This window comes from Rhopalosiphum padi, chromosome 2 (genome assembly GCF_020882245.1).
Source record: "Rhopalosiphum padi isolate XX-2018 chromosome 2, ASM2088224v1, whole genome shotgun sequence".
Lineage (NCBI taxonomy): Eukaryota > Metazoa > Arthropoda > Insecta > Hemiptera > Aphididae > Rhopalosiphum > Rhopalosiphum padi.
Genome location: NC_083598.1, coordinates 43,751,311 through 43,766,777, shown reverse-complemented (window position 1 = coordinate 43,766,777; position 15,467 = coordinate 43,751,311). Strand labels below are relative to the sequence as shown.

The 15,467-nt window shown below is 28.5% G+C and overlaps 1 protein-coding gene across 3 annotated transcripts in view; it reads left to right on the top strand.

Annotated features, from left to right (window-relative positions):
- Positions 1 to 2,324: 2,324 nt before the first annotated feature.
- Positions 2,325 to 15,467, top strand: part of LOC132920945 (lachesin) — a 112,199-nt gene continuing 99,056 nt past the window's right edge. For all 3 annotated transcript variants that reach the window (XM_060983696.1, XM_060983697.1, XM_060983695.1), the window contains exon 1: positions 2,325 to 2,728. In XM_060983696.1, the coding sequence (XP_060839679.1) occupies positions 2,653 to 2,728 (76 nt within the window). In that variant the 5' untranslated portion in view covers positions 2,325 to 2,652. The remainder of the gene's footprint in view (positions 2,729 to 15,467) is intronic.

Sequence of the window (15,467 nt, the reverse complement as noted above, 5' to 3'; positions counted from 1 at the left end):
TTGTATGTGCATTATTTAATTAGACACAGATTCAAAAATACCTAATACTTTAAAAGTAATATTAATACTATTTACAATAATATTCTTTTTACAAGTCTATAGAAATAACGCATTTGTCATAAATATAATGGGATTGTCATTAAATTATGAATTGATTGATACAGTACAGTTTATTAAGTAATAATTTTAATGATTGTTTAATGTAACAATTTAATTGATATACTCATATCCCTTAAATCATATATAAATATATAAATACATAATACACGTATATTATTATCTCATTAATTATACAAACACAACGGTCTTGTTGTATAAAATATATGTTAATATAATACGTGTTACTTAAATCGCTGAACTGACATGAATGAAAACGAATTTCATTAGTTAAAAAATGTCATCTTACTAGTCAACTATTATTTGAATAATTCATTATTATTGCGTTTACGCCTAAAATAAACTATAACTTGTAAGAATATATTAGATTTTTCATTTTTCTATGTAAATCATGACACTGCTGATATATTGTATAGTAAATCTTTTATATTATCTACATTCTCATGATAACAAGAACGTTCTTATTGACTTTACTACCACGGTACTCCATAAGCAATATTGTGTGATGAATAAAATATCTCGTTAAAACGAATAATTGATTTTTCTAAAGTAATTATTATAATATTATGCACATAGATGGACTGGGTACCTACGGGCATTGAATAGATTGGTGAACGTTAACAATGCACCACACCGTATGGTAATAATTTCAACTCAGAATATATAGCATAGATTATTCTGTGATTATAGCGTCTCGTTGTTATCTTAAGACATTTACGGGAGCATCACGGAATAATAAATTTCAACACGCTTGGTGCGAAAAACAAGCCATACAAGCCCCGAGGACGTGCGACATCCTTCGGTATTAGTTTAAGGATATATTTTTTTTTAGTCAAACGAAGCATAGTCACTCTATCGACTATAATAATTATAGTATATGATGGTACAATAGTAAAATATATCCAGAAATGCATCTCAATATACACAATATTATGTTTGAGTCAAAGTAACTTCACAAATATTCTTGAAATAATAATTTACGCGTATATTAAGTATTACCTTAGGTTAAGTTAAATTAATATGTTTAAGCAAAAAAAAAAAAAAAATAATAACCATTGTAGAAAAACAAAAGTTAAACGAATAATATTCTAAACTAATAATTGTATGTAAATGCAATATGTATTTTATATTTGTATGCATAATATTTAATGGTATTTCGTTTACTAAATAATTACTAGACGTATTAAAAGGTCGCGTAAATAATTTATATTTTTGAAGCAAATATCTGATTTCTTTGATATTTTCCAGGTGATGCCATTTTTTTGTACGATCTCGTAACTATAATACAACCAATAACTATACTGTAATATCGAGAAGACCACTAGAACTGACTTTGAATTAGTATTAAAATATATTTAAGATTAAAAATTTAAATTTTTATCATGATACTTAGCTAGTATGCTAAACCCTTACAAAAAATGGCGTGTGGAGTCATCTTAATAAAATAATAAATTGACGCTTCTTTTTTTATATAAATCGTTTAAATAAACAGGTATTTATTATAAGTGATGAATACAAAAGCAAACCATGTACAAATATAGTATTTTTAATAGTATCTACTGGGAAAACTATGGGTGTTCTATAATAGATCCTCGACAAAAAATCGATTCGTGCAGACCTACTTATTACATGTTTAGACTTAGTGATGAGTTATTAAAATGCCATTAGAAACTGGAAAATCAGTAAATGTCAATAATAGTGGATGCACCATAACTTTGATTCGTATACTTCGTATACGAGTACATGTATAATTTATTTACATATATAAACGAAAAAGCCATATTAATATATCCTAGTCGTGCCCGAGTGTAAAACGAATATATTATTTAAGCCTAAACGGGTCGGTGTGTAATAATAATAATAATAATTATTTGATTGAAGATTTTAAATATTCGTAACTGTATACAGTTTACTCGGAAATCATTGTCCGATCTGCAGGCGGCTGTCGCGTCTGGCTGGTGTTATTTTTTTTAGGGGTCACCGGAGCGATGGTAAAACTGTGTTCGACCTTAACACGGTATAACATGCGAGTGGTAACCCACGAAGTCGATAAGTACCTATGATGGTAATAACAATGAAAAAAAAAAAACGAGAAAACCGTGCGAGACGCGTACATATTATTATCCGGAAAGCACATGCGTACGGTGCCGCCCACCGAGTAGGAAGGCACCGACAGAAGCAGCTCGCCGCCCGCCGCTGCCGCCGCCGCGCGCCGTCAGTGCACTCGCCGCAGACCGAACGTCCGCACCGTGTACGTCCACACGCGTTGTCGGATAGGTGAAATCTCGTCGGTCCCACGTGCGTGGCCCTCGTATCACCGCATTATTGTGGCGCCTTCGGTACCATCGCCGGAAGTCCGGACTACTGTCGCAACCGAACAGGGGCACGCCGGCAACCAGAAACACTAGTTCACGGGGGGTGGGGGTGTTCTAGACTTCTAGAGTATCGATAATATCATTATTGTTATAACTATCATCATCATCATCATGACGGGTTCGTGTTGCTAGGGAAGTCACGAAACGCACAATATTCGCCATGCTGTTGTTTTGTCAAAGACCGGACCGGTACGTGGTCATCTGGTTGTTTCAAATACTGACCGTCATCTGTGCAGGTAAGTCGAAAACATAATAATATATAATAATATAATATGGAATGCACACTGGTATACCGTTGGGGGGATGTGGATTTAAACCATGTTGCACTAAACGCGCCGTGGTTTCGATCCAAGACTAGATTGATAAAGTACGATATCAGATAATTAAGCAAATTTTTCAAAGGGGTTAATCGTCATAGTCACAGCATGGTAGGTTGTAACAACAATAATTGATTTCATTTTGAAGTTTTTTAAGACAAATTTGCAATAATTATCGGCTTAATATTATGTTAAAAAATAAAAATAAAATACGTGTTTACTGCCTAATCTAACACGAAAGTTAAATATTTCATTTTATTATAAAAATAAATTATTTACCAAATGGCTAAGTGCATGATTCATTAATTGTTGAAATAATATTCATAAGTATAGATATTGAACAAAGAATAATTTACATACTTAATAATTTTAAAAAGAAAATAAGTAGGATCTAATCCATAAGTTTATTTTCTTATATTTCTTATGTACTACAATAGAATATCAATTATATTTTTAAAATAAAAAAATTTTAATTTTTTCGTTAGACATAAGCATAGTAAAATTGTTAGTAACATAGCATAGAAAAAATATGGAAACAAATTTTCATTAATTAATATATATTAAGGTAATAATAATACATAGAATATTGTTAATATGACGTGAATTATTTATAGCGTCGAGGCCAATAGTATTTTATAATATACTTAAGCACATCATATTTCTCAAAAAAGCAAGAACTTTTTAAAAAAATGATAAATTGATAAAATAATGATCAAAAATTGATGTAATAATAGATATTACAAATAATATGTATACTATTATCGTTGTGTTCGTTTAGGTTTTAGAGGTTCGTGTGAACCCAACTGTTGATTATAACATAAAAACATAAGTATGTTGATTAAAGCTGGCTAAATTTAGAATTTTTTAAAGATAATTAAGAAAAAGGGAAAAACTATAAAAGTATGTTTTTACGTATGTAATTATGAAGTTAACTGCAGTGTCTAAACATTAATCCGTTTATATATTGTACTTGTTTATTAGAAAAATAACAAGAGTTATACAATAAATATTATTTAAAAATTGAAAATATAATAATTTAGTAAAGATATTCGTTATATTTTAACTGATTTTGATTTTAAAACAAAAAAAATTAAAAGTCGTTATTTAGTCTTTATACAACTGTATTTTGGTAGAAATCATTATTTTCAAAAATAAATACAATTAATTAAAAAAATTCTTAATTTTAAAAAGTTTAACAGCATAATATTATATGTTAAATATTGGACAAACTATAGTTGAGATATTTAAAAATTACGATTATATTTATAAATTTCGTATTAACATACTTTCAATTAAACAAAAGTTTTTTATTCTAACTAAGTAGTTATATATTTATAAATTCCTAAAAATTAGAATATTTACATAGAAGTACAATATTTATAATCACATTTACAATTTGAAATAAATTGATTTTATTCATTATTATTTATTACATATTGTATATTTATTATATATTGTATATACCAATATAAATAATAATAACAACTTAAAATATAATGTCATTAAAAATGTTATGATCTATTTTAAATGCAATTTTACTAAAAATAAATTGTATGTTCAAGATAATTTATCGCAAGATGTAACTTTGAATACTTCATCAATTATATATGCAATTTATTCAAAGAATTTTTTAATTTCGTTTAAATAAATATTTAAAAAAGAAAGATTATAATACATTTTCTTTGATCTTTGAAATATTCAATAAATGGTAAATTAATAACTGTATAAAAATAATAATATTCGTTTATAATATATTATGCATTTAAAAAAAAAATAAAATAAAAATAAAAGATACTATATATATATCCATTCGTTCTATTCTAAAATACCATCAAAATATATAAAAGGGTGATTCCTCTAAGGAAGTTAAAAATTCTAAAACGAATAGTATTTTTCTTCTTTTGTTGTTTGAGTATCAAATATCGGCGTATGTGTACAATATATATTCTTATCCTATGATGCTTTGTTCATAAACCGAATAGGTGAACCGTACAATAATAAGTTTACTTACTTTTCAAAGTTACTGGGTCATTCATTTTTGAGGAAATTGTAAAAAAATAAACTATAACCAGTTGAGAATGAAATCCTTATAATATTTATTGCTTATATATAACTGTTTACTGACAAAGCGATACATATATAATCTATATGAAATCGAATTCAATTTAAAATTATTTTACTTAAAAAAATTAATGATATCATTATAAGTATTATTAATTTAGTGTCAACACGAAATTATAGTATGATGTTTATTTTATAACTACACGTATTTTTATTTTTATTTTTGGTTCAAAATTAGAACTTGTAGCAAAAATTATAGATGATAAGTACTCAAATTAATCTTAGTATAGTTATAACTGATACTAAAATTTTGTTTTTATAAATACCCTTTAATTATCCTTAATGATATCTCATAATCACTGAAATAAATGCACTTTATAAAAATTTGTATCATAATTTATTTTTTACAATTTCGAGTTATGGATATCAACTGATTATTTTGACTAGAACTTAAATATTATTGAATCGAATGTATTTTTTTATCAAATATATATAATATATATATGTACGTTGTATAAAAAAAACTCCAGTATACAAAGTAATAGATCATAGTCAGAATAAATATTTTTTTAATGAGTTTTGTTTTTGGAAATATTATATTTATAACTTATTGTTTACCAGATTTCCAGGTTTGTAATTTTCTCAACGATTTAGGTTTCTAAAATGCACTATATCATAAATAGTTTTACTTGGAAAATATTCTTTGCAGTTTCATTAGACATTGAAAATGTTACAAGAATATTATTTACTTTACGTTCCCATGTAAAAGTAAAATAGTTAAGCATTTTGCAGATTGCATACCTCATATTTATTCGTTAAAATAATTGTTGCATTTATCTGAAATAGTAAGTTAGATCATTTTAACTGTATACATACATTTTCCTTTTTTGTCTATAATAATCAACAATATAATCTCCATTATTAATAATTCAAATGTATTTGTAACTATTTAATTATTTATACAGTTTATATTACTTAAATAGTTATCTTAATATTTATTTTCCTGTAATTTATATTATAGTACAAAACTTTATTGATAGTTTAGATTCTGAATGACGTGAGAATGTATTGGTTTTATATTTTTATAAAGATGTGCTATCTTTTTTGTTTATAAAGTAATATATTATAAATATTTTTTTTAGTACCATAAGAGTTTCAAATAACTTTATACCTAGATAGAAAATTGATTATAGGTGGCTTAATATTCTATAATAAAAAATAATAAAACGATGACTATAATTAATCTTAATTACACTTCATGAATTAATTTATAATTTTAAAATATGTAATGAAATTTGAACCATTATAATTTAATTTTCAAAAATATGTGTTATATAAAATATTAAAATTTACGAGTGTAGATTCTATATTAAATTAATTCAAATTCAAGTTTGAATTTAAATAAACTGTATAAATTATTAAATCATAGTTCAGATATAAATATGAAATGTAATTGAGTTGATAAACGTATCAGGATAGTAAATTGTACAGACATTTTAAATTAGATCTTTCTCGGAATAAGTTAACTAGTTCTCCTTCATTCACGACGTCCATTCGTCTAGTAAATCTGAATGTCAACCATTTTACTCACTTTATATTAATATATTATTAGTATCGGTATAAATTATAAACATGTTTTATCAATCCGTTTCACTGAGATAGTATTGACCAATGTCGATTCAAGATATAGGTACTATTATGATATTATAGTAGACAACCGTCGACCGCACAACATTTTTGTCAAATACTGAATAATAAAATTGAAAGCTATGGAATTATGTGATATGATCTGTGTATAGAGCGAGTTCCCTCTTGTTATTTTGGATATATGTAAAGTTAACACGGTTTGAATCGAAATTGCCAAAAACAGAACGTGACGTGAAGAACCTATGCCAACTTCCGAGCGTCTCATACATGATACGATGAAGTTCAATAGACGGGGGACGTTTCTTCACCAAGGGAATGAGGATGTTCAAAGCTGAAACTTATGCATGCTTTGAATAATATCGAGTGTATTATAATACGCACACCCGTACCCACACACACAGACGTCTAGCACTTCCGACTGTTTTGGTAAAATATCTATTTAGCGATACTCTCTCTGTCTCTCTTCCGTCTATCTTTTATCTTACTTTACCTCTTTATCGTTCTCTCTCAGCCCCATTTCTCATTCATACATGCACCTCCAGCTCGTCCTCTCTCTGGAAAAATATGGTTATCAATATAATTTGAAACTACTGCTGGGAAAGTACAAAGCGTGATACGAACGCATGATAGTGTACGATAGTTATGTATATCTATATACTGTGAAATTTCGGAAGCGTATAGACACTACCGAAGTAAATGATTTGATTAAAAATGATGTCATTTCAGAAATTACATTGTTCTGTTTGCCACTTTGCCGTCAGATATTAAATTATTGTTCGATGAAAATACCTTATACTACAATATTTGTTTATCGGTTATCATAATCATCGCTTTAATTTGAATTACTCGGTTTATTTTGCATAGTAGTATAATATAATATATCATTTTGAGTATTCGTTTAATGTATATGCGTGTTCGTGGTTACGATGTCAACAAGACACAATCCGTATAATATTATAATAATTAACAATAAGTCCTATCACCGTGTTACACCGCGTTCAATTTGATATAAAACATATCACAGAGTCATGGGTTTAATCAAAATTATTATTAGAAAATTAAATATGTTTTGTTTTATAAAATGATTTAGTACGATTAGAAAAGCATTCAATAGTTTTGATAAAACTTATTACCTATTAAAAAAGCAAACATATTATTATTGTCAGAATTTATTGTTATAGTTTTAATGAAAAGAAAAAAAACACGAATAATTTAAGAACTAAGTGGATATTCGTTCAAAAACATAGGAGTAAAGTATTTTTTTTTTACTTTAGAAATCCGTATAGAAAACATCAAGGACATTGGACAATTGTAAGATCTCAGTCCTGGGAAATGGGGATTACATTATATTATATTAGGGAGTTAGGGTGTTAGCATGTTATGATGTACTCTCAAATGTAATCCATGCACCTTCGCCACACTATGGTTCAATTATTATTATAATTAGAAGTCTAAACGTTATTGAACTTGTGTTTTTGTTTAATTATACTATTATTTAACTTAAACTGTGAATTACACATAATTATTTTATCTACACTCCTTGTGATTATTTTGTGTTTGTTGTTGACTGAACGGAACGCAACCTGAATAACAATACAATCGACGTGTGTGATTTGTCTGTCGACAATGAAGTAATCATCTCGAGAAAATACTTGTTCAAACTTCTAATTTCAAATGAGACATAGCGATATTCGTGTATAATGCACATTAAAATAATATCAGCAGCGGAAACACGTATTTTAGTGCTCCTTCGACACCCAAATACTTGTTTTCAGTGATTATCAATAAATGAGTACATGATGTTTAAATATTATCATTTCATATCAAATAATTTGTTAAGCCGTGTCACCACCCCCCCCCCCACCACCAAACATCACTAACCCTGTTACCAATAGCACAGGAACGGTAGGTAGCGATATACGGAGTGCACAAAGTATTATTATTCTGATAATCGTAACCAAGAAGGATTGATGAAAAGCTTGTTTCGCACGCCGCCTTTATCTCTCCGTCGGCCCTTTGGGGACTTAAAAACATTGACGATGAAAGAAACTTTTAACCATCGCTGCACGTTGAATATCGCATTCACATTATCCTGGGTGAAATCGGCTAAAAGATAAACTCGCCCGAGCACGTACTAGGCATTATCTTCTTATGTGTATACGTGTACAGAGCCGACGTAGAAGAGGACTGTTTTTAATGTCGCAATGGTCTTAAACCGCAATGAATGCATAAATAAAACATTTTTAATGTAAACAGGTATATGTATACGAATTCCCATCCCACCGTTACGTCTAACCAATGGATAAAATATGTACACGAATGGCAGCGTACCTATGTACCATGTATATTATATACCGACCACGATAAAAATAAAAAATAATATAAATAATCTTTTAAACTATATCAGCCATAAAACATGGTTTCGATCGTCACAAATTCCCTTGTAACTGTCCTTTGTAATAGGAGTGTAATATAAAATAATAAACCTAAATTATCAATGGTTTATATATATATATATAAACCATATATTCATACACAGACGCGCGCGCGCTCGCGTGTGTGTGTGTGTGTGTGTGTGTGTGTGTGTGTGTTAGACAAATATAATTTTATATTTCAGAAAAATGTTTATGTGATTTATTGAGAATATTTTTTTAAATGTGATAAATCCCCCAATTGAATGACGTATTAATCGAATATATATTTTACTATTTTAGTGTTTTAAAATTTAAAATGTATAATATTATTTAATCATATGATTTCACGAAGTGTATCTACTTATATTATAGGTATTTAGTTACTGTTTTTATTAAATAGAAAGTTTATGTTTTGGTACGTTAAATTATTAATGAAATCATAAATAAATAAATTTAGTTCATTAGCTGTATTCAAAGATTAAAACGATTATAATATTATGGACTTCAGGTAAAATGTATAATATTATGTAAACAACGTTTATAATGTTTTCTTATTCTAATATATCTACTAGACAATTAAGTAATATTTGTATATTTCAAAATAATAATAACACATTTTGTAATTAATAATTAATACTTTTTTAATTGGAGTTATTTTAATTCTTTTGTACTTTAAATAATTGATTATTATTATTAATTTTTTTTTTTTTAAAGAAGCGTACTTTTTTGATAACATTATAAAATAGTGTTTAATGTTTATGTTTTCATCAAGTTAATCTCACATTTTTTTTAATTAAACTGAATAAAAAATAAATAATTTAAGTTATAATATTATATTTATAATTAAAAATCTCAAATCATTGTTCATAATTGCTTAGATAATACAAAGTATTTAAAATATTCTTGGTATTTTTTAAATTGTATATGTATGTTATTTTAAGAAAAATCGTTTTAATTTTTATTTAAATATAAAAATATAAATTATATTACCTCTATTATAATAAAAATATACATTTTATTAAGTGAAATTATTATTTATAATTTAGTTAACTCAGTATTTAGACATTTTGGTAAAAATTTGAATCAATTAAAAACACTTTTAGAAGATTATATTTTTATGTTCTTAATTTCCTAAAAAATAGCCTATTTTTATGAGGTTAAATCAAAATATAAAAAGGAAACTTCAAGACATAAAATAAATGTAATGATATACCCAATGGGAGCATCAATAGTACTTAAGTCTATCCACTACACTATAACCTTTTTTTTATCTAAAATTTAGAGTCTAGTGTTCTTGTATTATCCGTCAAAAGTTTTTTTTGTATCTTAAATTCTAAAACAGTATACTTAAATAAATACATAATATTATATTTGACGAATGTTTTGAAAACTCTCCACTTTATATATTATCTAATACTAAAACCGTCGGTTCTCAGACGAGTATAAAATGATATTTTGATCAATACACATTTGTCCGATAATAATGTATAGAAAGTTTTAAAATAAGAATTGAGATAAAAATATAATAGTTTTGGTTTTAAATCTAAATTAAACGGTTGCAAAAACAGTTACGATTACCCCAAAAATTGTCAACATTTTGTTAAAACAAGCGATCTTAAGTTATACGCGGCGTGCTATTCTTTATCAATACTTGGTAAAAAATGTATATAAATTGTATTTTGTATATAATTATCGCCTATATATATTATATTAAGTCACATAAGACCTTTCAGTCTTAATTTTCATTTATTAAAATTAACAAAAAACTGTACACACAATAGTATCGTCCTAAAACCAACAATTATAATATAGCCGCTCCAGTTTTGGATCAAGACGCAATCGCATCGCTTACAAATAAAAAATAAACGCATTGCGGATGGAAAAATTGAAAGTAACTCGTCAAATTCCTCAATTGTCAATTTATGAAAATTGGTTGAGCACGCCGACGCTAACACGTGTTGTACACAGCGATAGCTAACATGACACGTAACACTATACGATTATGCACGCGGATAATATTATGTATAGGGATGGAATACAGAAAATCGGAATAAAATACTATGTTATAATAATGTTGTCATGGTATATATAGTTATGATTTTTGCGCATCGAGGCGTTCCAGCGTCGTAATATCCGCAAAAAAACACTCGACGACATAATACCCGAATAACAACAAAACTCGGGAGTGCAAATAAAAAAAAATAATACTAAAACGGATGTCTCGGTGGATACTGTCGATACGATTGGTTGGACCTACCGACGTAGCCTTTTTCGGAAGAGAAAAAAAAGCTCGCCGCGGCGTTGTGTATTTAATATTATTACAGTATTGACGTTCGAATTGCATAAGCGGCCGTCGGAACGTGATTATTAAACAGTCCGAGGAATAACGAAACGGAAATTATTATTTAACGATCGTAATGTCATCGCGGCGATATTCGCCGTCTCGGACGATACGCCACAGATAGCGTATCGATGTCCGTACGGTTATATTATATAGTACTTACGTATATATATATATTAAATTGTGTGTAATCGTTGAGAAAAAATAGTGTCCTATTTACCGAGCTGAATTTGATATCGCCAGCGAAAACCCAGATGGTTTCGTCCGCTAGTCGCGCGTTTTCAATTTCGAAACGACAATAATGATATTGAGGAGACGTGAGGCAAAACGGGGAAATGTCTGCATTTTGTTGTACATTATTTTTACTTTTTTAAAAATACAATCGTCCTTCTCGCGTTGTTGAATTTTTAGGCAGCTGTTATCTTGAATTTTGTGGCCGCGTCGCTGACAATATCGTACAATTTTGTGTTGTCATATCGCGAAATTACAAAAATCCATATTTCTTTAATTTTTTCGTTAATTTTTCTATATAATTAGCTTAAAATTAGGTTTATTTTTAAGTACATAATATTATCGTAGTGCGAAGAATTTAGTTTAATTTTACCTGTTTATATTATATATAATCGCGACAAAAAAAGTGCCTATATAATGTTTATGTATCGCGTAAAAACAGTGTACGTGTCGTGCGCTCCCCGATGGATTAAAATTTATCCGTCTATCTTTCGGTCTCTCGGTCTCTCTCTCTCTCTCTTTCTCTTTTCCCTGCGATCCCCCGTCTCACAGTTTTCGCGAGTCCGCACCCCATCAGCGCGGGCAAACACACCACAAATACATACGCACATATATATATATATGTATATAAATATATGCATGCTCAGGGCGGTGATAGGACTAAGGGACAGGGGTAGGTGTTGTGCTGCGAATGGGGTGGCGAGGAATACCTGAAAATTCTTGGCTCATACTGTCAACACCGCGCTAGACTGTACTGCTGCTGCACTACGACCGAACCGCGACGACTGCAACTAAGACGACGACGACGACGACGACGGCCTACACCTTACCACCGCCACCGCCGCCACCGTATTGTTGTTTGCTCACTCGCAGAGTTTCCGGGCAAACAGATTAACCGTTTGGCCAGGCAGTTGTGTAAACCGTTTCTTCCGTACGCGTATAATATTATACACACATATTATGCGCACACACACAGAGAGTATAAATACATATCGTACCGTCTATCGCTCTCTTATACGATATTTCCGCATATTGCGACGTATACGCATATTGTATAACATTATGTGTGGTATTCGGGTAGAGACGATCCCTCTCTGGGGGAGGCGGTGAAGGTTGGTCGGACTTTTCCGCCATAGGTCTGCACCACCAAAGCAGCATTTGTACTATAACTTTTTACACGCGTCTTTGTACAACATAATAATAATAATATGTACACGGTATATATACGACTCGCGTACACACTATACAGCAAACATTCGGCAACCCCGCGAAGACGACAGATGTGAGCAAAACGTATAAACACGCACACGCACACACACAGATATTAAATACCATACTTATATGTATGCGTATATGTGTGTGCGTTGTATGATACGCACAAGTATGTAGTCGCCGACAACGTTAAAATGCAGTCGTATAATGATATTCCTGTTGGTTTTTTTACAACGGTTTTGGACACCACGTATTATGCGACTTAAGTCACCGGGCGGCGTTAATCTCATTATTCCGTCAAACACTAACAAAGTGCGTAGTAGTTGCATAATTAATTTTACCACTTTATTTCTGAAAATAAACTACTAACGCGCTGGATATGTTACGATAATGCAACGCTGATCCGTATACTCTTTCTAAAGTTGAGGTTGCAGTTGTCTCTAGCGCCACCGCGGTTATGGTCAGTCGCATGGTTAGTCTGATATCTCCATATTATAATGCTGAAATTAAATATATTATGTTCGGGGGAGGGGCACCATTCCATTGCTGTGATTGAATTACTTAAGCGTTTTTAATCAGTTTTTACAACCATATAGGTATGAAGTAATAATTGTAAGTACAAATTAACAAATCAACATTTTTTTTTTTAATGAAATAAGCCAGAATTATTTTAAAAATCTATATTTACAGTCAACTGATATACATTTTTATTTCTTTAAATATTTAGGCTAAACAATTTAAAATCTTAATTTTCATTATCTTTCAAATTTAATTTCTCCTCTTCTGCAATAAATTGCAAAATAGATTTAATTATTTTTTATTATTATTTGTTCACACGAAGTCATTGTTTTATTTAAAATATATTTCATTTACATGTTTTTATCAATTATTTAAAATTCATTTCAATAGCTATTGGTGTAGTCGATAAAAAATAAGAAAAATGCTATGTATAAAAAAGGATATATATTTTATTTTTTTTGTTATTGCCAAATGCAAATAATGGAAATTTTAATTTCAGTATATCAGATGACAATAATTTTTTTTTTTAATATGTCTAAACCTATAACCTATTCAATTTTCTGTAAATACGTTCCAAAATAGTATCAAATAACACGTTAACGATAACGTTTTTAAATAGCTATCCAATAATTATTTATTTTATTATTACTTATTCGTTATTGTTAACACCGGCAGAAATACTGTTTTTATAGTTTTATAATAACAATTACCAGTTTAAGAATTTCCTGATGAGAAATTTTAAAAATGAATTTACAACTATGGAGTTCAATTTAAAGTAATATAATCTATAATTTTTATTTAATTTTTATATTTTGACTTTTTACATTGTAATTGATAATATTGTAAGTAATTAAATTATGTAATTTTTAATTAAATTTTCTACTGAAATGTAATTAGTAGTTAATTACTTTTTTTTAGAGTAATATACTCATCTTTGACCTTTGTGTATACTAGCGTTAGAAAGTACAAACAAAAACAACTTTTTAGCGAAATTCCAGTTTCCATATAATTTAAACCTTATTTTGTGGAGTGAACAAAATCGATATTTTCAAAATAATTATAGTCAACAAGACTAACATATTTGTTCATGCATGTCATTGAGGTAAAGAACTACAGCAATCAGAAAGTTCGCTTAAAAACTGCATACTCAATTATGTTCAATGGGTAAGAAAACGAACTCGTTCACTTCACATTATTATAAAAGAACATAAACAGGTTCAATTTCATATAAAAAAAAAAATAACAACAAACACGATTATATGGTTTAATTCATTCCAATTATTACTTTAGAAAATTTTAAATAAAACGATGAGAAGTTTGTCTATGTTGCCATAAAATAATTAGATATAATATTATCGACTATAATAAAATAACCTTAACTAATTCGAATAGTATGATTGGGTTACCAAATGTATTAAAAATAAAATCCATATTGATACACTCAAATATGATTTAAAACATATTAAACAAAAAAAATTGTGTAATCATTTCAAATACATTTTTCAATATTGTATAGGTATTTGAAATTATTTTTTAAATACTATGTAGATAAAAATGACTTAATAATTATAAAAATACAAAATTTATTTGAGCAACCAAAAAGTGGTTAAATTTACTTAAGCGTTAGAATTTCGTTCACATTCGTTTTTTATTTGATATTAGTGGTGTTCTACAGAAGAAACCGTGTAATAATGATATTGTGTCATACGTATTTTGTACTCCTCAGCACTCATACAGGCAATATATTATTTTTTTATTAAGTTTATCGATTGGTGTTAATTTACTATTTAGAATAACTTCAGTAATTTCACTTATTATTATCCGTTATTGCTATAGTCATTATCATTCCCTAATAATCGGCTCTGAAAAAAGGGTACTTACTTATGCACATAAAATATATGCAAACATTTTGAGAAATGCTAATTTCAAAGATGGGCGTGCAAAGTACCCTCTAGATTTTCCCTTTTATTTGTTCCCATTGTAGTACCGTACCATAGATACCTCTGCCTCTACTACCACCGTTATAACACTACTAAAGGTAGTACATATACTTTACAGTGTGTGAAGTATACGAACAGGATTTTTTTTTTTTTTTATTGAAAATAATTGTTATAAATATTTATTTTTTTTCAAATTATTGATCGATCGACCTGTAGTATTTATCAAAACTTTTTTTCTGTACACAAGTGCACAAAATATATTTTACGATTGTAAGAACCATATAATTGTACAT